The 22,595-nt window shown below is 40.9% G+C and overlaps 1 protein-coding gene across 4 annotated transcripts in view; it reads right to left on the bottom strand.

Moving 5' to 3' along the window:
• The window catches only part of vit (vitrin), a 56,125-nt gene that overhangs the window by 10,522 nt on the left and 23,008 nt on the right, over positions 1 to 22,595 (bottom strand). For 2 of the 4 annotated variants that reach the window (XM_047352253.1, XM_047352257.1), the window contains 8 exons: positions 13,968 to 14,039; positions 13,728 to 13,793; positions 13,215 to 13,277; positions 10,264 to 10,326; positions 8,892 to 8,939; positions 8,346 to 8,414; positions 6,230 to 6,377; positions 6,043 to 6,146 (listed from right to left, as the gene is read on the bottom strand). In XM_047352253.1, the coding sequence (XP_047208209.1) occupies positions 6,043 to 6,146; positions 6,230 to 6,377; positions 8,346 to 8,414; positions 8,892 to 8,939; positions 10,264 to 10,326; positions 13,215 to 13,277; positions 13,728 to 13,793; positions 13,968 to 14,039 (633 nt within the window). The remainder of the gene's footprint in view (positions 1 to 6,042; positions 6,147 to 6,229; positions 6,378 to 8,345; positions 8,415 to 8,891; positions 8,940 to 10,263; positions 10,327 to 13,214; positions 13,278 to 13,727; positions 13,794 to 13,967; positions 14,040 to 22,595) is intronic. The other 2 variants (XM_047352255.1, XM_047352256.1) reach the window with 2 other exon arrangements.

Here is a 22,595-nt window from a genome sequence, read left to right as displayed (position 1 = left end):
ATTTATATTTGACAACTACCCACTAATCTAGACATGTAGACTGATTCACATCCTGTTTGCATTAGATCGTAGACTAATGTTGTGTGTGTAGTTAGGTGGGGAGGCTTTTTCATTCCTATTTATGCTGATGGTGTGGTTCCTCAGCTGAGACATCATCGTATGGTCAAATGACACAACACTGGATCTTCTGGCAAGTTACACCAGCTATTTGTTCAAATTAAGCTTTCCAAGAAAGAACTGACATGTTGCTAAACATGACAAGATTCACTTCTGTTATAGGTTTGTAGGATGTATCTGGCACAGGTTGGCTTGAACCTGTGAAGGGTGCAATAAAAGATCATGGCATATAAATCAAAGTGTGCTGCCTGGTCTCAGTCAAAGGTCATAGGTCCTCCATAAGATAATGACCCAGAACAAAAAGCTAAAACTAAACTTTCTCTCGTGTTTTAGCTGAAACATGGTGTGGGAAGAAGGGACCTTTCAAACCTGAGAAAGCCGGAGCAGTTTACTAATGAGATGTGAGCCAAAATACCTGCTCCAGCTGCTGAAATCTCATGTTTGCAACATGCTGCATATCTTCTATAATATGGAAGCAAATCGTTACCATATTTCAAATGAAAAAGCATTTTCAGAAATGCTTTTTCATTTTAAGAATGTGGCTGCATTATTTGACTCATAAATTAAATTAGTAATCAATAATCCTATTTGCTTTTTAATTTTCTTCTTCAAGACTGCTCATTCTTTCACTTAATTAAAATGAAAAAGACATTTGAGATTTATTTTTCAAAATGTACCCCAGCAAATAGATACCAAAATTCAATTTGAAATGTAAAATTTGAAAATGAAAAAGCATTTCCAGAAATGCTTTTTCATTTCAAGAATGTGGCTGCATTATTTGACCCATAAATAAAATTAGTAATCAATCATCCTATTTGCATTTTCTTCTTCATGACTGCACATTTTATGCCATAATCAAAAAGAAAACAAAGCAGACATTGCTTTTTCGTTTTCGTGGTCTGCCCGCAAAGTAGTGCCCAGAACTCGAAAACGAAAAAGCATTCCGAGCGGCGGGCGCAGCAGAGTGACGTCAGCAGCCGCTCTTCCTCAGCTCCCTGCTGACCGAGCTACCCAGCTTGTTCGGTAGGGGGCGCTGTGCACGTCTGTATTGCATTACATTGCAAACGTGCCGAGAAATTGATTGAATTGCAGCAGGGCCGAGCTCAATTTGTGGCAGTGACAGGCAGAACTGGTAGTTCCGGTGGCAGCCTTATGGCCTGGGACATCCAGCGTGTTTTTAAGCATTTATTTATAATTTTCTGTGAGTGACAATTCAGAATAGCCGCTCGTGCTCTATAATAAACCGGCTGTTTGTGCAATAAATCTTCGTCATCCTTTCAACACGTCACACATACACATAGTGCTATTTATTTTCCATGTCAAGTAAATACAATCACCTTATGTTATGGGTCTAAAGCTGTTTATTAAATAATAATCAATAATGAAATCATTATTTAAAGGTAACAGGCTATAACAACAATGACAGGGCGGATCTTATCCACCCCCGAAGCCTTGCCACTGCGGAGCTTTTTAACCACCTCGGTGACTTCAGCCTGGGTGATGAAAGAGTCCAACCCTGAGTCCAAAGCCTCTGTTTCCACCACGGAATGCGTGATGGCAGGATTGAGGAGATCCTTGAAGTACTCCTTCCACCACCCGATAATGTCCTCAGTCGAGGTCAGCAGCCTTCCACCCCCACTATAAACAGTGTTGGCGAAGCACTGCTTCCCCCTCCTGAGGCGCCGGACGGTTTGCCAGAATCGCTTCGAGGCCAACCGGTAGTCCTTCTCCATGGCTTCACCGAACTCCTCCCAGGCCCGAGTTTTTGCCTCGGCCACAACCCGGGCCGCAGCACACTTGGCCTCACGGTACCCGTCAGCCGCCTCAGGAGTCCCACAAGCCAACCACTGCCGATAGGACTCCTTCTTCAGCTTGACAGCATCCCTTACTGCTGGTGTCCACCACCGGGTTCTGGGATTGCCGCCGCGACAGGCACCGCAGACCTTACGACCGCAGCTACGGGCAGCAGCATCGGCAATAGATGCGGAGAACATGGTCCACTCGGACTCTATGTCTCCAACATCCCCCGGGATCTGGTCGAAGCTCTCCCGGAGATGGGAGTTGAATACATCCCTGGCCAAGGGCTCCGCCAGACGTTCCCAGCAGACCCTCACTATGCGCTTGGGCCTCCCAAGTCTGTCCGGCTTTCTCCTCCTCCAGCGGATCCAACTCACCACCAGGTGATGATCAGTGGACAGCTCAGCCCCTCTCTTCACCCGAGTGTCCAAAACATGCGGCCGAAGGTCTGATAATACAACAACAAAGTCGATCATTGACCTCCTGCCTAGGGTGTCCTGGTGCCAAGTGCACTGATGGACACCCTTATGTTTGAACATGGTGTTCATTATGGACAATCCGTGACTAGCACAGAAGTCCAATAACAAAACACCACTCGGATTCAGATCGGGGAGGCCATTCCTCCCGATCACGCCTCTCCAGGTGTCACTGTCGTTTCGCACGTGGGCGTTGAAGTCCCCCAGCAGAATAATGGAGTCCCCGGGAGGGGCACTATCCAGCACCCCCGACAGGGACACCAAGAAGGCCGGGTACCCCGCACTACCGCTCGGCCCATAGGCCGAGACGACAGTCAGAGACCTATCCCCAACCCGAAGGCGCAGGGATGCTACCCTCTCATCCACTGGGGTAAACCCCAACACGAGACGGCTGAGCTGGGGGGCGACAAGCAAACCCACACCAGTCCGCTGCCTCTCCCCATGGGCCACTCCAGAGTAGAAGAGAGTCCAACCCCTCTCAAGGAGATGGGTTCCAGAGCCCACGCTGTGCATGGAGGCGAGCCCGACTATTTCTAGTCGATATCTCTCGACCTCCCGCACAAGCTCAGGCTCCTTCCCCCCAGCGAGGTGACATTCCACGTCCCTAGAGCCAGCTTAAGCATCTGGGAATCGGGCCACAGAGGTCTCCACCTTCGTCCACCACCCAATCCTCTTTGCACCGGTCCCTCACGGTTCCCCCTGCAGGTGGTGGGCCCACTGGGGGATGGCCTCGCGTCTCTCGTTCAGGCTTGGCCCGGCCGGGTCCCGCGAGGAGCAACCCGGCCACCAGGCGCTCTCCGGCGAGTCCCAACCCCAGGCCTGGCTCCAGGGTGGGACCCCGGCTCCGCCATACCGGGCGACATCATGTGCCTCGATATTTTAGTCCTCATGAAGGATTCTTGAAGGATTCAATTAAAATTCTTGTATCAGAGGTGACTGCTTCAAAGGGTTGAACAAGAAAATATGAAGTCATGGGAACCATCCTTTGTCTCCAAGCTACTCTCATTACAATTATTATTTTTTAAATACGTTTTTATGTCTCCATTATGATTTGTTTCAAACTACTTTTGTGAGTTTCACATTATTTTCATACCCAAAACGGATATTCTTTTAGAAAATAATAGCAGGGTATCAATCATTTTGTCCCAATATGTACTTTTAGCCCTCACAATATCTCTGAAAAATCAATACCGTTGATCATTAAAAGATCAACTTTGTGAAAATAAACAAATAAATAAAAGTCCGAAGCCAGGGAATAAGCTACTGAAATTAGGAAAAAATAGAACAAGTTTGTAGAGAGAACTTTTTGTTTATTTTCTTATTTTGTGTTATTCAAACAGATTCGTAGATTATAAGTAGAAAAAAAAACTCCAGTGGCAAACGTCAATTAAAAAAAGAAATAACTTCCTGTTATCGTCCAATCATATGTTGCGGTTGAGTTACGCCCACAACGGCTCGTCCAATCATATGTTGCGGTTGAGTTACGCCCATATTCATGTGCTCATCAAATCCTGTGCTACGCTTGATTTCGTTTGTCCAATCAGTATTGGTGGTTGAGAAACGCCCTGATTGAGAAACGCCCACTTTGTCTGCAGAGACCCCTACTTGAGTCTTTCACGTCAATCCCACCAATCAGGAGGCAGAGCCCGAGACTTCCGGTGTGTTCACTTTCTGATTCAACTACTTGTAGTTTTAACTGTGTTTGGTGTTTGTAGAAATGGTTTATATCGGCTTTTAGCCAAGATTCTGATGTTTCAGAGGATACCACACATGTCTATTTTTAACTAAGGGAAGTTTGAGCAATAAACATAAGAAAAAAAACAAAAAAACTGGGGCTTCCCCGTTTGCGGGCGGTGAGCCCTAAGTTTAATTATTTCTTGTGGGGCCCGATACCAATTGATCCACGGACCGGTACCGGTTCACGGCCCAGGGGATGGGGACCACTGCCGTAAGAGACGCGTTAGCAGACGTGTAGCTCGCTCATACTGTCCCTTCAGTTTATATATTTTCCTCGTCTTACCGTCAGACACAGGCTGACAGCTTTGGTTGAAGTTCTTATGTTTGTTTTCATAATGTCTCTTTAGATTTCCACTCTTTATAAATCCAACTGATTCAGAACATAAAAGGCAGACTGGCCTTACACAACACGGAAGTTAAAAGTAAAATCTGTGCTTCTGTCCATTCATCTTAAAATGTGTAATTTTCACAGTCCACATATTTTTGACAAAGCCATTCTTTTACTCACTCATCTGTGCACCACCAAGTCATTGTACTGTGAGCAAGCATGAGCTCCCTAGTTAGTAACTTAGTAGCTATTAACAGTAAGGTTAATACCTCCACAGCGCACTACGCTAACAGCTGAAGCTCCACCTCCAGCCGCCATAGCTCCAGCTGTCACTAGAACCAGTACGGTATGGAACTGGTACCGTACCAAGTAGAGCGAAACCAAATGGAACGGAGCTGCTAAAACGAGCCACTGGAAAAGGGGCATTAGCAACCTGCGTTTAAGGACCCCTCATAGCTTCTTCTTTGTCGTTTTCTGGCAGTTGGCATACAACAACAATGAGATGTGGTGCATCACTGCCACCAGCTAGCTTGGAGTGTAGACTAATATTTGTCCTGTCAACAGTCACCCTGTCACCAACCTTAGCCAATTTCTGCAGCTCCTCCAGATTTACTACGAGCCTATTGCTTCTCTGATTAACGCTCTCTTTTTAGTTCAGGTGGGCAGCCAAGTATTGGTGGGTTTACAGTTACAGCATCATAGTCTTGTGATACTCCAAGTTTGGCATATTGTTTTATAACCTAACCCGGCTTTGAACATCTCCATAATGTTATTGTTGCAGTGGATTTTATCTAGACGTATCAGAGTAAAGGGGGCTGAATATGCTTTTTATTTACAATTATGCACTACTTTGTGTTGGTCTGTCACATAAAATCCTAATAATAAAAAACTTTAAAAGTTTTGGTCTGTAATGTGACAAAAGGTGAAAAAGTTCAGCAAGAATGAATACATTTGCAAGGCACCATGTATCTACTTTGTGTACAAGTCTGCAGCTGAACAGAACCTTACAATAAGGTGGAAGAAATCCTGCACTGCCTAAAGAAAAAAAACCTTTAGGCAGTGGACAGGCAGTTTATTCTGCACACAGATATCTCTAATTGAATACTGTGATAACCTATAATTTCCTTTGTCAATGTCTTGTTGGTGGTCTTTACAATAGCAGGAGTGGTTCTGATTGAGATTATAGTCGTTATCCTTCACCCACATTGTGTTATTGTGCTCAAACCCAAAACTGTATTTCTATCAGCAAGCCACATTTAGCAGGTCCTAAAAAACACAAACTGCAGCTAATGGATGCTGCCACACCAAACCCAAGCAACAAAACAGCACTTGCTTTTTGAGAACTGACCCCCGCAAGCTTGTAAAAAGCAAACGTTTTCTGGTCAGAGCAGAAGAAAAATATGCCTTACCAGTAGGAGAACTGTAATTTAGCTCGCTGGTCTCCCTGCAAATTTAGATTTAATTCTGTCCCTCCATGTGAAAATGTGCCAGGGCAGTAAAACCCACTCGTTAATTGTAACCCTTTTGCTTTCACGCTTGAGTTTGTGATTTTTTTCACAGTTGGCAGCCACTAGTAGGGTCACTCACCCACGTTCGACAGGCCACCCTTCTGCACAATCTTATCTATGGCGGACTTCACGTCCCTGGAGGTGGAGTAGGTCCTCAGACTGATCTCTGTCACAGGCTCGTCGCTTCAAACAAAACAACAAACAGTGACTTTACATTTTTTCTCCCAAACTGGAACAAAATGACAGAAACTGAACAAAAAAGTTACCCATATTGGATGATGCCCATCATAGGCCCAGCCATGCCCACATTGATGACCTGAGCCACCTCAGCCAGAAAGTCTTTCTGGATCTTAAAACGTCGCTTCCCAATGCTCCAGCTGCCATCCATCAGGAAGGCAAGATCAACCTTACAGTCTGGAAGAAAGAAACACCTGCATGGAGTTGGATTGTCTTTTTTTATGTTTCTCCATAAATAGGATTTTCAGACTTAAGATAAAGAGAAACAAATATTTAACTTTGTGCCTCTTAAAAACATTTGATGACATGTCTTAAACTTTAGATTTAAGTTTACTGATAAATTCAGATTCCACAATCAATAAGAAAAGTTGTTCTGGGCAAAATCTAATAAAACAAACCCAAACTATAATGTAACCTTTGTCCTATACACAAAACATTTTTCCGACAACGTCTGTTTTGCCCATTTGTCCTTAAAAAACAGAAGGCAGACAGTAATATTCTTTATGAGGAGCTTTGGTTTTGTGCTACTCCAAACACACCATTGGTATTCAGTTTGTCTGATGGTAGACTCAAGGTGGGAGAGAGCGAGTCTAATTCCTAAGAATATAGCCTGACTTCTCAGATTATATCACACCTTACTGGTGTTTCTAAACAATACACATACTGTTAAAACCAGAAGTCTGCATATTGTATGAAAAGACAACAAATGAGAATAAACGTTTCCTGGTTTTATACAGTGCATGTAAACCTTTTGTAAATCTTTTGTTTACATAAACTTAAATATGTAAATATCAGACAATAAACCCATCACTACCTTAAACAGGGCCATCACTCACATCTAGACTTGTGTTCAAAACAATAGCAGTCCAGCATCACTAACCAGATCAATCACTGTTTTTGATATAAATTACTTTGCTACACGGCAAACGGTTTACGAGCAGATGTAGTAGTGTAATAGAAAAACAACAGACCCAGCAGTCATGCGTGTTGCATATTATGTGTAATTGAATTATTAATTGAAAGGGCTGTGTCCTAAATAATAGCAGTAATGAAGAAATGGAAAATTACCATTTTAAAAGGGTCCAAGAATTGCTAAAATCGCAAAGATTAAAACAATGAGCAAAGGTGTACAGCTTCCTGTCCATACTGTGAAACCAAATTATCGGCAAGGGATACCAGGAAAAAAACCAAACAAAAAACAAAGAGTTACAAATTTCTAAAGACATTAACTGGCCTTAACAGAAATGGTTCAACATTTTAAGGTTGACTGAAAGCAAAATTGTTGTTTTTGGGTGTAGTTTGTCAGACGACTTTCAAATACTGAATTTAAGCCACAGTACATTTTGAATTATGGGGGCTCCCTGCCCCTTAATCCAGTTGGAAACTTGGGTAAGGTTGGAGGGGTTTCTGAGGGAAAACCAAGAAATGCAGAGAAACTGTGAAATGTGGTTCAATAGTCTTTGACTGGAATACCTGCTCACTAGTACTAAAAGCTGGTCGACAGTTTTCAGAAACAGTGGTTAGGACTGCTGATGCAGATGCACGCTGCAGATATTTTAAAGGGCCCGATATTCATTTTTCCTCACTTTCATTGGATTGATTTAAAAAAAAGATTTTTTTTCTTCGTGTTTTGATTTGGTAAACAGTGTACATTGATCTCAATGCATTTTTATGTATGGAAATAAAAAGCATTATGAGGATTTTGAGGTTCACCCTTTTTAAACAAATCGCTTTTATCTTGAACAAAACTACATCTACCAAGCTTATACGAACAAACGTTATGTCTTTGGAAAAATCTGTTTGCCCATCAGAAGAAGACAGGTGTGGTAAGGTTTGCAAATAAAATAGACATTTATTCAACCGTATACTTGTTAACATTTCTGAACTTAAAAGATAACCTGCATTAGCTACAGGAGGGACCACCAGGGTAAAAAGGACTTTTCCTTGTTAAGTGTTTCATGTGCAAGAAAATCTTCTGAATATGCAATCTCTCTCAGGTATGCATACTAAAAAGTACTATATGCTTTTATAAGACTGAAGCTGGATGCATACTGGAGTGCTTGCCACAGATTTTTAGCATTCCCTACCAAATGAACAGAGTTAATAACTTGAAAGATGCAAGAAGATCAAGAAAGAGGAACACACTTGGGTCTCCCTGTGTTGTTGGGAGTTCAGGTGCTCTGGGTAGTGGCTCTTGTTCTCTCACGCTAAAACCTAAAATAAAACAAAAACAGATAATTAAAAAAGTAAGAAGTTTCTAGATCCATTTGCTGTTTTAAATACTACAGAATCATTGATTTTATCCTTTTTTATCTTGGTTGCATTCATGTGGGATAACAGAAGGCAATACAATCAGTTTAACCGTTCATCATCCAGGAAAATGCAGTTGGTCTTCGTCACCAAAATAATACACTCTACTCACTAACAACAAAGACAGCTCAAACTCATACTTTTACCAAATTACATTGGAAGTTTGCAGGCATCCTCTTTTTAGTGATCCCAAATGTTTCCAGTCACAAACATCATGCCTTTAGCCACCGTGCCATTTGACTTTCGGTCCAACTCCCTTCAATTACAGGCCAAGCCAAAACCCAGAGTCTTTCCCTTGCATAGCTTTGGTTTGGATCGCACTTAGTGGCAGAGCTGAGCGTTTACAGCCAAATTGGCAAAATGAGAAGTGGTGCAACCTACCTGATTCATAGGGGGTTGCTTCTGGTTTCCAGGCATCTACTGGCTCCACTGCACGGATGACATTATACAGGCTCAGCGTTAGTACGTTACTGCCACAAAGCAGCAAGAGTCATTGCATTTTTATTGGTCAGAAGCATTCAACTACAGGGCTTTGAAAAAGTTTCACCCTTACAGATTGATTAATTTTTCCTTTAAAGATTACATTCAAATGTTTCAGATCATCAGTCATTTTATATCAGACAAGGAAAGTCTTAGCAAATGCAAAAAGTAGTTTTCAAATTATTATTTCATTTGTTAAAAGGAAAAAATATCCAAACAACCTGACAATGTACAAAATTTTATTTCCCTTGTTAAATCATTAAATAATTGTGATTTTATCACTTTATCAATAGAGATAGGAATCATTAATTGACATCTCTGTCTGGAAAATAAAAAAAACATTTCTAAGACTTTGGGAGTCCACCAAACTACATCAGTGAGAGCCATTATCCACAATTTGAGAAATGGACCAAAACCAAAATTATACCAAGAAAGCATAAACAATTCATTCAAGAAGTCGCAAAAGAAAGCAAGAAAACATCTAAAGCAGACCTCACTCGCCTCAGTTGAGGTCAGTCTTCAAGTTTCAGCTGTAAGAGACTGGGGGAAAATGGCATCCATAGGAGGGTTTCAAGGCCAAAGACCAAAAGAACACATAGACCCATTTTACATTGACCCAAAAACATCCAGATATTCCCCAAGATATGGGAAACTCCCCAAGATATTGGGAAAATATTCTGTGTATTGATAAGACAAGAGTGGAACTTTTTAAAGGGTGTGCGTCTCATTGCATCCGCTATAAGACAAACAGTATTTCAGAAAAAGAACATCGTACCGGCTGTCAAACATTGTGGTGGTAGTGTGATGGTGTGGGGCTGCTTTGTCGCTTTGGGGCCCAGGCAACTTGCTGTAATTTATGGGACCATGAATTCTGCTCTGTTGCAGAAACTCCTAAAGGAAAATGTCCAGCTATCAGTTCATGACCTTAAACTTAAGCGTACCTGAGTTATGCAGCAGGACAACAATTGATGGTAGTTGTTGCTACAAAGAGTGCCGCAACCAGATATCAGCTTTTTTTTTGCTCAATAGATAAGAAAAATAATTTTAAAACTGCATTTTGCATTAACAGAAGTTTCTTCGTCTTATTATTATATTAAAACAAGTTTAATGATCGGAATTATTTAAGTGTGACAAAAAAGGGATAAAAATCTGCACGGAAGCAAATAGTTTTTCAAGACATCTTACAGCTTAAAACTACATTTCAACAGCGTTCTGTTCAAATGCTGTGTGATCATCTTTAGCACCTCCCTGCATGTTCACCGTGATTGCTCACCTTTAGCATGGGGTAAATCCAGGGGCATTTTATGGCTGCCATCTAAGTCAGTTGATCGAGGGGCTAAAAATAAAGACATTATCAAATAAGAACAAGCTGTGACCAAAGAAAACACTGGCAGAAGAGCCAGCAACCCACTCTCTTTAAATGTTTAGTTTGGCTGAACTTTTAGTTGTATTTTATGGCAGATGCTTCAAAGGTTTCCAGACCTTAGATTTGAGTGCCAACCTGTGTCTCCAAAAAAAAAAAAAAAACAAATTTAATAAAAGTACCATGTATGAAATATAAGCTTCAGGGCTTTCTGCTGCCCAATTGTGTCTTGTCAGCTAGCCATATTGCAAGTGGGTTATATTGTTAAATGTGAAGGCTTTCCAGTAAAACAAATAAAATGTGGTTTCCTTTTACTGCACAGTTTAGGTATTTTAGGTTTTTAGTTTATGTGCAGCCAGACAAAAATTGACCAAACTATAATATTTGTGCATTGTACAGAAACTAGAAAAGAAACGGGGAAACGGCCAATCTAGCTCAGTTTATGCTCTGAATTAAATACAAAGAAGAAGTGGAATATAGTCCAAGTACCAGAGGAATAAAAGGAAGCAGACTACTTTTACGTCTACAGAGCTTAGAAAGGTATTCATGCTCCTTGAACCTTTCCACGTTTTGTTACATAACAACCACAAACTTCACTATATTTGATGTGGATCTTATGTGATAGACAAATACAGTTAAAATCTGTAAACTGTTGTGTGCATTTTTTTCATCCTCATTTACTCGAAATGAAATGAAATCAAGGACAACTGCAATTATTCTGAGAATAAATCACACACACACAAGGGTCCTATAATTATGAAGGCTGCCCTGTAATTATGAAGGCTAGTTTTATTTTAGGGTCTGTGAATACAAATGCACACGATACCTGTCAGGTTTGTATGGAAAACATATAGGGGTTGGACAATGAAACTGAAACACCTGGTTTTAGACCACAATAATTTATTAGTATGGTGTAGGGCGTCTTTTTGCGGCCAATACAGCGTCAATTCGTCTTGGGAATGACATATACAAGTCCTGCACAGTGGTCAGAGGGATTTTAAGCCATTCTTCTTGCAGGATAGTGGACAGGTCACTACGTAATACTGGTGGAGGAAAACGTTTCCTGACTCGCTCCTCCAAAACACTCCAAAGTGGCTCAATAATGTTTAGATCTGGTGACTGTGCAGGCCATGGGAGATGTTCAACTTCACTTTCGTGTTCATCAAACCAATCTTTCACCAATCTTGCTGTGTGTATTGGTGCATTGTCATCCTGATACACGGCACCGCCTTCAGGATGCAATGTTTGAATCATTGGATGCACATGGTCCTCAAGAATGGTTCGGTAGTCCTTGGCAGTGATGCACCCATCTAGCACAAGTATTGGGCCAATGGAATGCCATGATATGGCAGCCCAAACCATCACTGATCCATCCCCATGCTTCACTCTGGGCATGCAACAGTCTGGGTGGTATGCTTCTTTGGAGCTTCTCCACATCGTAACTCTCCTGGATGTGTGGAAAACAGTAAAGGTGGACTCATCAGAGAACAATACATGTTTCACATTGTCCACAGCCCAAGATTTGCGCTCCTTGCACCATTGAAACCGACGTTTGGCATTGGCATGAGTGACCAAAGGTTTGGCTATAGCAGCCCAGCCGTGTATATCGACCCTGTGGAGCTCCCTATGGACAGTTCTGGTGGAAACAGGAGAGTTGAGGTGCACATTTAATTCTGCCGTGATTTGGGCAGCCGTGGTTTTATGTTTTTTGGATACAATCCAGGTTAGCACCCGAACATCCCTTTCAGACAGCTTCCTCTTGCGTCCACAGTTAATCCTGTTGGATGTGGTTCGTCCTTCTTGGTGGTATGCTGACATTACCCTGGATACCGTGGCTCTTGATACATCACAAAGACTTGCTGTCTTGGTCACAGATGCGCCAGCAAGACGTGCACCAACAATTTGTCCTCTTTTGAACTCTGGTATGTCACCCATAATGTTGTGTGCATTTCAATATTTCGAGCAAAACTGTGCTCTTACCCTGCTAATTGAACCTTCACACTCTGCTCTTACTGGTGCAATGTGCGATCAATGAAGACCGGCTACCAGGCTGGTCCAATTTAGCCATGAAACCTCCCACACTAAAATGACAGGTGTTTCAGTTTTATTGTCCAACCCCTGTACTTTGAGATCATGTATCAACTTAAGTTGACTACTTAACTACTTAAGTGTGCCCTGCATTTGTATTCAGCCTCCCTGAGTCAATAGTTTGCAGAATCACCTTTTGCTGTATTACAACTGCAGGTCTTTGAGGGTGTGCCTCTACCAGCTTTAAATGTTTGGAGAAAGAATTTTTCTTTGCAAAATCTATCATCGTTAGACTGAATGGAGAGTGTCTGGGAACATTAATGTTCAAGTTGTTACAGATTCTCAGTAGGTCTGGGCCATTTTAAGACATCAAAATGCTTTGATTTAAACCAGTCTTCAAAAATGACGTAGTGACCCCTAGTGTGTCCGTGGAGGTACTACAGGGGGGTCATGAGATTTCTGATTAATTAGAAGTTTTTTTTATACTTTTTTTTATTTCAAATTTATGTCTTTAAACACACATCAACATGAATCAAACCTGCTGTAGCAAGTTGATCAATCTCTGTGTGCAGAATATTCCCAAATGATCACATCTAAACACAATCAGTTGCACTTACTTTTATTTTGGGGGTATTAGAGTGAAAGGGGCTGACTGAAACCCTAATATAATCTATTGACGTTTATGGGTATAGTGTGAGAAGATGTGAAAATGTTCAAGGGTGTGAATACCTTTGCAAGGCACTGTACACGTATGCGATCCCAACCCATTTATTGACAGTCTACAACCTGGAGATTTGTTAGTGCCCAACAAAAAGAAATGCATGAACACTTACGGTATGGTCCAAAGCTATAAAGCCAGCGTTCATACTTTGAGATATCAGGCCTGAGATCCCGAGCTAGAGGAGGACGTTATGAAACCCGTTAGTGTGGAGGAAACGTCAGAGGGAAAGTACATGTTTCCATGGTTGCGATTGGTCGGAAATCCTTCACGAACAATCCCAGACTAGTGAAAACAAGGGCTTTTTTTTGCTCAATCATCACCTCAGAGTACATCACTTTCACATGCATCTATATCCTGCCCCATTTTCCTTTTCTACACTTCAAAGAGTCTCATATGGCAGGCAGATGGCATGTAAACACAGAGATTCCTTGCATGTACGTACGTACACATGGAGCCAATCCAACAATTCATGGTCAGCAGATACCGAATAATACCAGTCGCACGAGCGTGCTGTATTTACACATGCAACACAGCTGGATACGAGGTGTGGTAATACGGTGCAGAAAAGGGTGCAATGCACACCAAAACTGCAGCATTCATGCAAAAAGGAGGTATATGTACTTACCTGGATTCTCAGGTGTTTCCGTCTCACTCCATGTGTATCCTGAGTCTGGAACAGCATAACTAACATCTGAGTGTACAGTGGAGAACATTGATGTGTCAGCAACTGTTCCAGAAAGCTTAATTAACTCTGGATATTTTCTTATGCTTGTTTCTAAAATGTCAAAAATGCTGCATTCAAAGCCCATCTTAACCTGACAAAAACATGTATCGCAGTCTTTGCTAAAGGATTACTGTTTGCTACCTGCTGGCCGTCGTGCTCCTGGGAACCAGTCGGGACGAGCATAAGAGGTGGGCCAGTCCCTTCTGGGAAAAGCTGTGCACAGGAAAATTAGAAAGCTGTTTTCAAGACAAGCATCAAGGAGGAGAATACCTGTGATCTCCACTAAAGTGACATTTATTAGTAGAGTATGCACAAGATGTTCAACACAACACTAAACAAACAGTAACCATTCAGAGACTCGAGGACTGAATGGCCACCAGTTGTTTTAGTGAAATTTTGCCATTTCTTTCTACCTTTTGGTTAGAAAGGTAAAAGAAGCTTTAATATGAAATGTTTTGTTTTGTTTTGTTTTGTAGTGGACGTAACACACCAGGTCTGACATTTCACACACGTTGAACTGCTTTCCCCGAGGCCCTTCAAAACACCCTTGCCTTAGATGTAGCCAAAACAACGTCTTATCCTACATCCACAGTTCAAAATATGTTTTTATGACCCTGAATAGTTACTCTCAGGGTGTCTTGTCTAAATATATACAGTACTGTGCAAAGGTTTTAGGCATGTGTAAGAATGCTTTCAGAAATATAAATGATTGTTTATTTTTTCAATTTACAAATTGCTAAGTGAGCGAACCCAAACATACAGCCAAAGTCATTAAGAACTATGTTCAGTGTAAAGAAGAACAAGACTCACTGGAAGTAATGGTATGGCCACCACAGGGCCCTGATCTCAACATCATGGAGTGTGTCTGGGTTTACATGAAGAGACAGAAAGATGTGAGAAAGCCTTCATCCACAAAAGATCTGTGGTTAATTCTCCAAGATGTTTGGAACAACCTACCAGCCGAGTTCCTTCAAAAAAAAAAACTGCACAAGTGTACCTAGAAGAATGGATGCTGTTTTGAAGGCAAAGGGTGGTCAAACCAAATACTGATTTGATTTGGATTTATTTTTTGTTCATTCACTTCATTTTGTTGATTGATGAAAATAAATGATTCACACTTCCATATTTGAAAGCATTCTTTGTTTACAGCATTTTTTCACACCTGCCTAAAACCTTTGCACAGTACTGTATGACAAAGTGTCTCAGTTCTGTTTTGTCCACTTAGAAATCCAGGAAATCCTTTTAAAATGAATGATTATTAGTTTATATAGCTTTATTTACTTTTCTTTATTTAGTAGAATAAGTACATGGCTGAAACAATTAATCGTGATTAATTGATTATAGAAATAATCTTCAACTACAACCCCTGGCAAAACTTATGGAATCACCAGTCTCTGAGGATGTTCATTCAGTTTAATTTTGTTGAACAAAAGATCACAGACATGACACAAAACTATAGTCATTCTAAAGAAGGTAAATCTTCACGCAATGTTACAAAAGATGTTGGTCGTTCACAGTCAGTTGTGTCCAAAATCTGGACCAAGTGCGAATAACATGGCTGATATATCTTGAAAACAGAAAATGATCAACAAAACAAATTAGGAACAAATGGGAGGAAACTGTAGTCAACTTTTATGACAGTTAGAAACCGGCTAAAGGAAATGGGATTTACATACAGAAAAGCTAAATGTAAGCCATCATTAACACCTAAACAAAAGAAAACAAGGTTGCAGAGGGCTAAGGAAAAGTAATGGTGGACTGTGGATGACTGAATTAAAGTCATATTCAGTGATGAATCACAAATCTGCATTGGGCAAGCTGATGATACTGGAACTTTTGTTTGGTGCCGTTCCAATGAGATTGATCAAGATGCCTGCCTGAAGAAAACATGCAAATCTCCACAGCCATTGATGATATAGGGCTGCATGTCAGGTAAAGGGCCTGGGAAGATGGCTGTCATTATATCTTCAATAAATGCACAAGTTTACGTTGACATTTTGGACACTTCTTATCCCATCAATTGAAAGGATGTTTGGGGAATGATGAATCATTTTTCAAGATGATAATGCATCTTGCCACAGAGCGAAAACTGTGAAAACATTCCTTGATGAAAGACACATAAGGTCAATGTCATGGCCTGCAAATAGTCCACATCTCAATCCAACTGAAAATCTGTGGTGGAAGTGGAAGAAAATGGTCCATGACAAGGCTTCAACCAGCAAAACTGATCTGGCAAAAGAAATCAGAGAAAGTTGGAGCCAAATTGATGAAGACTACTGTTAGTCACTCATGAAGTCCATGCCTCAGAGACTACAAGCTGTTATAAAAGCCAGAGGTGGTTCAACAAAGTGGTGTGTTGAACTGTTTTTCTTTTTTCATGATTCCATAATTTTTCCCTCTGCTTGACCTAAAACAGTGACTGTTACTGACTACCACAATGTTTTTTCTTGATTTCCTTTAGTGTTTCTTAAAGCCAGGAAGATGCCACTTAGAATGACTGTAGTTTTGTGTCATGCCTGTGATCTGCTTTTTTTTTTCCCCCCAACAAATTTAAGCAACTTAATAAACAGCCTCCGAGACTGGTGATTATTGTTGCCAGGTTTGTAATTTTAGAAATCGAATAATTGTTAACTGGTACATACAGACTAAGACATACCATTTGCTGAAAGAATAACCCACTCAGAGCAATAATCATGAAAGATTGCACAAAAAATAAATACATTTTGCATTTACACTTCTTGTCTGTAAATATGCTGTATCCAGGACTCCTGAAGTGGCCTAGCTTTAGCTTCACCTGGTTTAAATTCGGTCAAAAATCTATTAGGCACCTTTTGCCATCCGATTATTAATCAATTAATCGAAACAGTAGTCAACAGATTAATTCATTAGCAAAATAATCGTTAGTTGCAGCTCTAACATTCATGTGAACCTTGAATCTAAAATACATTTCAGGCGTGAGATAGTATTTTATCAACAAAGATAATTTATTTAGGGGTGCATGTTGGTGCAGTTGTTAGCATTGTTGCCTTGCAGCAAGAAGGTCTGAGGTTCAGTTTCCAGCTAGGGCCTCTTTGCATGAAGTTAACATGCATGGGTTCTCTGGCCACTCTGGCTTCCTTCAACACTCCAAAAATGTGCATATTAGGTTAGTTGAGCTCTCTAAGTTTCCCTCAGGAGAGTTAGTGCACATCTGTGTGCATATGGTAGTTTGTCCTGTGATTGGCTACCTGTCCAGGGGTGTAAACCGCTTCTTGCCCAATGACTGTTGGAGATGGGCACCAGCATATTATATTCTGTTCTCTATTGAAGTGCAAGAGAAAAAATAAAATATATATATATATATTTTTTTTTTGCTGACTTGTGGAACATTCTCGCATTTCCCAAAATTTGCTTTAGATTGGCTGATCTGGACTTTGCAACGACTCTGGAAGCTGCCAAGCTGACAGTGGGGTTAAGTTCTGAGAGACAGAGAGAAATCGGGCCAAGTCAGAACCCAGGCTTGATCACCCTCTTGAGATTTTGTTGAGGTAAATGTTTTTGTCTGCAATGTGCAATTTTATATTTTCAGATTTGTTGGCTTGACGTTTCTGCAAGGTTTTCTGTTTTCCCTGCTCAGCACCACTTGGTGACTTCCTTTAACAACAGTTTTATTTTTGTGTCCATATTCATTCCAGAGTAATTCAAAGTGGAAAGCATCTAACGACCTAGCCCAGAAAAAACAGCCGTCCTGCCTTAAAACGACATCTACTTTAGGCTGGTTCGGACAGCTGTTGTGTTGAGATTTTTCCCGTAAGCCATTTTCGGAGACGGGCTTTGAAACCGTAGCTTAAGAGACTTAATCTGGTTCATTAAAAGGTGACACAAGAAGATCCGAGCCACAGTAAGTCATTTAGCTTCTTCTGCTTTGGTGGTTTTCTGGTGCTTGGAAAATAGATGTGGAAACTTTCAGAATCCTCTGTACTCCACTACTGAGATTAATCATAAATAAAAGAGCTCCGAATACTTGGCTAGAAAGCACTTAAATGCCACACTTTGCTGTCTATGTTTTTAGAACCTGGTCACACATATGCAAACTTGATTATGCAAAAAGCAAAGTATCAGGATAGTCAATATTGTTGATAAGTTTAGGCCAAAACCAGAATGGCAAAGGTCCTTCTGTCACAACCAACCAGACCATGACTGCACACTTCAGTTAAAACCACTCTGAGGACAAGCAGCTTGCACAAATAAACAGTGTCGGCTCTGAAGTTCCCATACAGCGACGGCTGGAGAGCAGGGCCATTGTTTGCAATGAGAGAGTGCCGCCACCAGTCCACCGAAGCGTGGACGTATTATTATAGAACCGTTTCCACACCAGGGACCTTTTTGCTGCTTGTCAAAGACTGTTGTGCTGTTGATTTTTGTTCTAAAACTGCTCCTTTAATGGATTGAAAGTGGTGTAATGTGCAGCGCTGCTAAAAGGCAATCCAAATGTCTCTTAATTTTCTACATTTTGTCAAGTTACAATCACAGACTTGAATGTATTTTATTTGACTTTTCTGTGATAGATCAGCACAAAGTGGTGCCATAATTATGATTTTGAATGAAACCGATACATGGTTTTCAAATATTTTTACCAATAATTATCTGAACATCTTGGCATACATTGGTCTTCAGCCCCACGTGGTCACGGTTACTACATTTACAAGTGTTTGGGGGTATGTGTCCACAGCCTAAACAGAAATCTTAGTCAAACTTTCTTTGCAAAATGGCTTAAGTTCAGTCAAATTGAATAGAGAACATCTGTGAGCATCAATTTCTCAGGTCATGCCACAGATTCTCAAATGATTGCAGGTCTGGGCCATTGTAACTCAAGAACCTACCCTAATCTAAAGCATTCCTTTGTAACTCTGATTGTATGTTTAGGGTTGTTTTCCTGCTGGTGAGAATACCTGTAGCCTGATCTAGCTACTACTATATTTCTCTCTGGTGATGGTGTATTCAAAGTAATGTACAGTGTTAGTTTTGCATGTTAGACAAAAAATTATAATTTCAGTTATATCTGATTAGAGCACGCGGCTTCTGGCTAACTTTAAATAGGACTTCTTGCTTTTTTCACAGAAACCAGATTTGTTGAGAGCACAACTAATAGTTGTGTCATTTGGCTCTCCCACCTGAGCTGCACCTCTCTGCAGTTCCTCCAGAGTGATAGGACCTTTGGCTGCTTCCTTGATTAAGACTCCCCTTAGTTTTGCAGTTGTGCCAAAGTCTTTCCATTTCCTAGTGATTGCTGATGCTCAGATGTTCAGAGCTATGGATGTTGTTTTAGAACCCAACTCTGTTTTAAATTTACCCACAGGTTTATCCCTGATCTGCTTTCCTTGGTCTTCAGGATGTTTGTTCGCTAATGTCCTCTAACAAACCTCTGAAGCCTTCGCAGAGCAGCTATAAATGTTTAAGATTAAACACAGGCAATAGGCAGTTGGTTGCACTGGATTGAAGGACTGAAAGTCCTCAAATATTTCTGAGTAAGAAACGTAATTTTTCCCCCCAGTTCATAATTATTTGCTACATTACGTTCGTCTGTCACACAAAATCCTAATAAAATACAGTACAGACCAAAACTTTGGACACACCTTCTCATTCAAAGAGTTTTCTTTATTTTCATGACTATGAATATTGTAGCTTCACACTGAAGGCATCAACACTATGAATTAACACGTGTAATTATATACTGAACGTAAAAGTGTGAAACAACTGAAAATATGTCTTATATTCTAGGTTCTTCAAAGTAGCCACCTTTTGCTTTAATTACTGCTCCGCACACTCTTGGCATTCTGTTGATGAGCTTCAAGAGGTAGTCACCTGAAATGGTTTTCACTTCACAGGTGTGCCCTATCAGGTTTAATAAGTGGGATTTCAAGCCTTATAAATGGGATTGGGACCATCAGTTGTGTTGTGCAGGAGGTGGATACAGTACACAGCTGACAGTCCTACTGAATAGACTGTTAGAATTTGTATTATGGCAAGAAAAAAGCAGCTGAGTAAAGAAAAACGAGTGGCCATCATTACTTTAAGAAATGAAGGCCAGTCAGTCCGAACAATTGGGAAAACTTTGAAAGTGTCCCCAAGGGCAGTCGCAAAAACCATCAAGCGCTACAAAGAAACTGGCTCACATGAGGACCGTCCCAGGAAAGGAAGACCAAGAGTCACCTCTGCTGCAGACGATAAGTTCATCCGAGTCACCAGCCTCAGAAATCGCAGGTTAACAGCAGCTCAGATTAGAGAACAGGTCAATGCCACACAGAGTTCTAGCAGCAGACACATCTCTAGAACAACTGTTAAGAGGAGACTGTGTAAATCAGGCCTTCATGGTAAAATAGCTGCTAGGAAACCACTGCTGAGGACAGGCAACAAGCAGAAGAGACTTGTTTGGGCTAAAAAACACAAGGAATGGACATTAGACCAGTGGAAATCTGTGCTTTGGTCTGATGAGTCCAAGTTTGAGATCTTTGGTTCCAACCACCGTGTCTTTGTGCGGTGCAGAAGAGGTGCACGGATGGACTCTACATGCCTGGTTCCCACCGTGAAGCATGGAGGAGGAGGTGTGATGGTCTGGGGGTGCTTTGCTGGTGACACTGTTGGGGATGTATTCAAAATTGAAGCCATACTGAACCAGCATGGCTACCACAGCATCGTGCAGCGGCATGCTATTCCATCTGGTTTGTGTTTAGTTGGACCATCATTTATTTTTCAACAGGACAATGACCCCAAACACACCTCCAGGCTGTGTAAGGGCTAAGCATGTCTGGGAACTCCTTCAAGACTGTTGTAAAACCATTTCAGGTGACTACCTCTTGAAGCTCATCAACAGAATGCCAAGAGTGTGTGGAGCAGTAATCAAAGCAAAAGGTGGCTACTTTGAAGAACCTAGAATATAAGACATATTTTCAGTTGTTTCACACTTTTTTGTTCAGTATATAATTCCACATGTGTTAATTCATAGTTTTGATGCCTTCAGTGTGAAGCTACAATATTCATAGTCATGAAAATAAAGAAAACTCTTTGAATGAGAAGGTGTGTCCAAAGTTTTGGTCTGTACTGTAAATTGATGTTTGAAGTTGTAACCTGACAAAATGTAGAAAGGTTCAGTGGGTTTAAAAACCATTCTTTGGCCTGTAGCGATTACTGAAATATTTTCATGCATCTTCTTGGCTGTCACACTGACATGTTTCATAATAAATGCCAGACTAATTTAGATCATAACTTAAAGAAAAAACACCTAACATCTGCTTTAAACTGTTAGGTCCCAAAGTTACGGAGAAAAAATTCTTTTTAGCTCATAAATCAGAAACTGAAGGGCCAAAGTCAAAAAAGCATCCATCTTGAAGTCTCCAGAGGCGCTGCTCGCCCTTACCTTTAAACTCTGACTTCCACCTGAAGGGACGGCTTCAAGGGGATTGGGATCAATATTTTCTTTAGTAAATCACATTGTTATTCCCCCAGCCTGAACAGCAGTGTCCTCCACAGATCAAGAGCGCAGCAGCAAATGTTTCGACTCAGTTTACCCTGCATTTCATACATCAGATCTTACAATCAGCTGTCATTTAAACAGATATAGGCCTGTCTAATTTTAGGGGATTCAAGGTTTTGCAATCCACAGAAGGAAAAACAGAAGCACATTCCTAAGAGGGCCACTCCTTGGCTGGTTTGTGGAGTACTCAGAGATTGGACCCATATGCTGTAATTGTTACAGACTGGGTGCAAAACTGGGCCACTTGGCGCAGCTTTTTCATCTCTCTGAACCCTCTCTGCCAATGTCCACAAGTGTAGCAACTACCAGCTACTTTAAATGACTTTAAAGTCCATAATTCTGCTGGTCTCATTAGTTATAAAAGTATAAAATCAGTCTCAGTCATCAAAACCATTAATTCCACGTGAAGCACTCCTTACACCTTTGGAGGGCCTTACAGCTACAATTAAAAAGAAGATTTATAATCTTTATGATAAGAATGCTTTGAGAGAATTTCCTTGTAAAGTCTAACAGGCTACCAGAGATTGTAGAAGAGTACAAATACCAAATATTAATTTACCTAATTGCTAATGGACTAAAGAAAATGAAAAAGCAATCCTAATTAACGATAACCAAAGCAAAGACTAAACAAAAAGACAAACTGACTGCTACTTGGCTGCTACTTAAAGTTTTTTTTTTTTCTTCCAATTAGAATCAAGCTGATTAAAACCCCTAAAATTATGATGTATCTATTTAATTTTGAGATATCAGCAGGAAAGGTTATTTGGATGATATATTTTGGAGTTCTGATACCTTTTAACGAGAAAAAAAAAAAAAGGTTGGAAAAAAGTTAAAGCACCCTCTCCCTACCAAGGCCTGTTTCTCAGGTAAATTTCAACCCAGGTGATTTATTTTCACCCTGGTAAGGGAAACCAAGATGCAGGTGCAATTTTACTAATGTGCTTGCATTTTGGCTCATTGATGGCATACCACAGTGGGTAAACATTTGTGCTGCTTTGTAGAACATTTCACCGAGCCCTTTTATAGTCCTCTTTACTGTCTTGTTTGATCTGACCAGTGAGCGTCAGTTTGGTTGAGGACTCCTGCTCAGACTCACCAGAGTTCGACTGGCTCATTGTCAGAGTCCGCTCGGGTGGAGCCCTGTTGAAAGCTGTTTGCAGCGATGAGAAAAGCGCAGATATGAGAGGAGAAGAAAATCAGGGGAGAGGAAGGAAGGCAAAGCAGAATCTCAGTACTGAGCCTCCATCCTCAAATGC

The sequence above is a fragment of the Girardinichthys multiradiatus genome, chromosome 22 (genome assembly GCF_021462225.1).
Source record: "Girardinichthys multiradiatus isolate DD_20200921_A chromosome 22, DD_fGirMul_XY1, whole genome shotgun sequence".
Lineage (NCBI taxonomy): Eukaryota > Metazoa > Chordata > Actinopteri > Cyprinodontiformes > Goodeidae > Girardinichthys > Girardinichthys multiradiatus.
The sequence above is the reverse complement of the archived record's forward strand: the minus strand, read 5'-3'. Positions and strand labels throughout refer to the sequence as shown.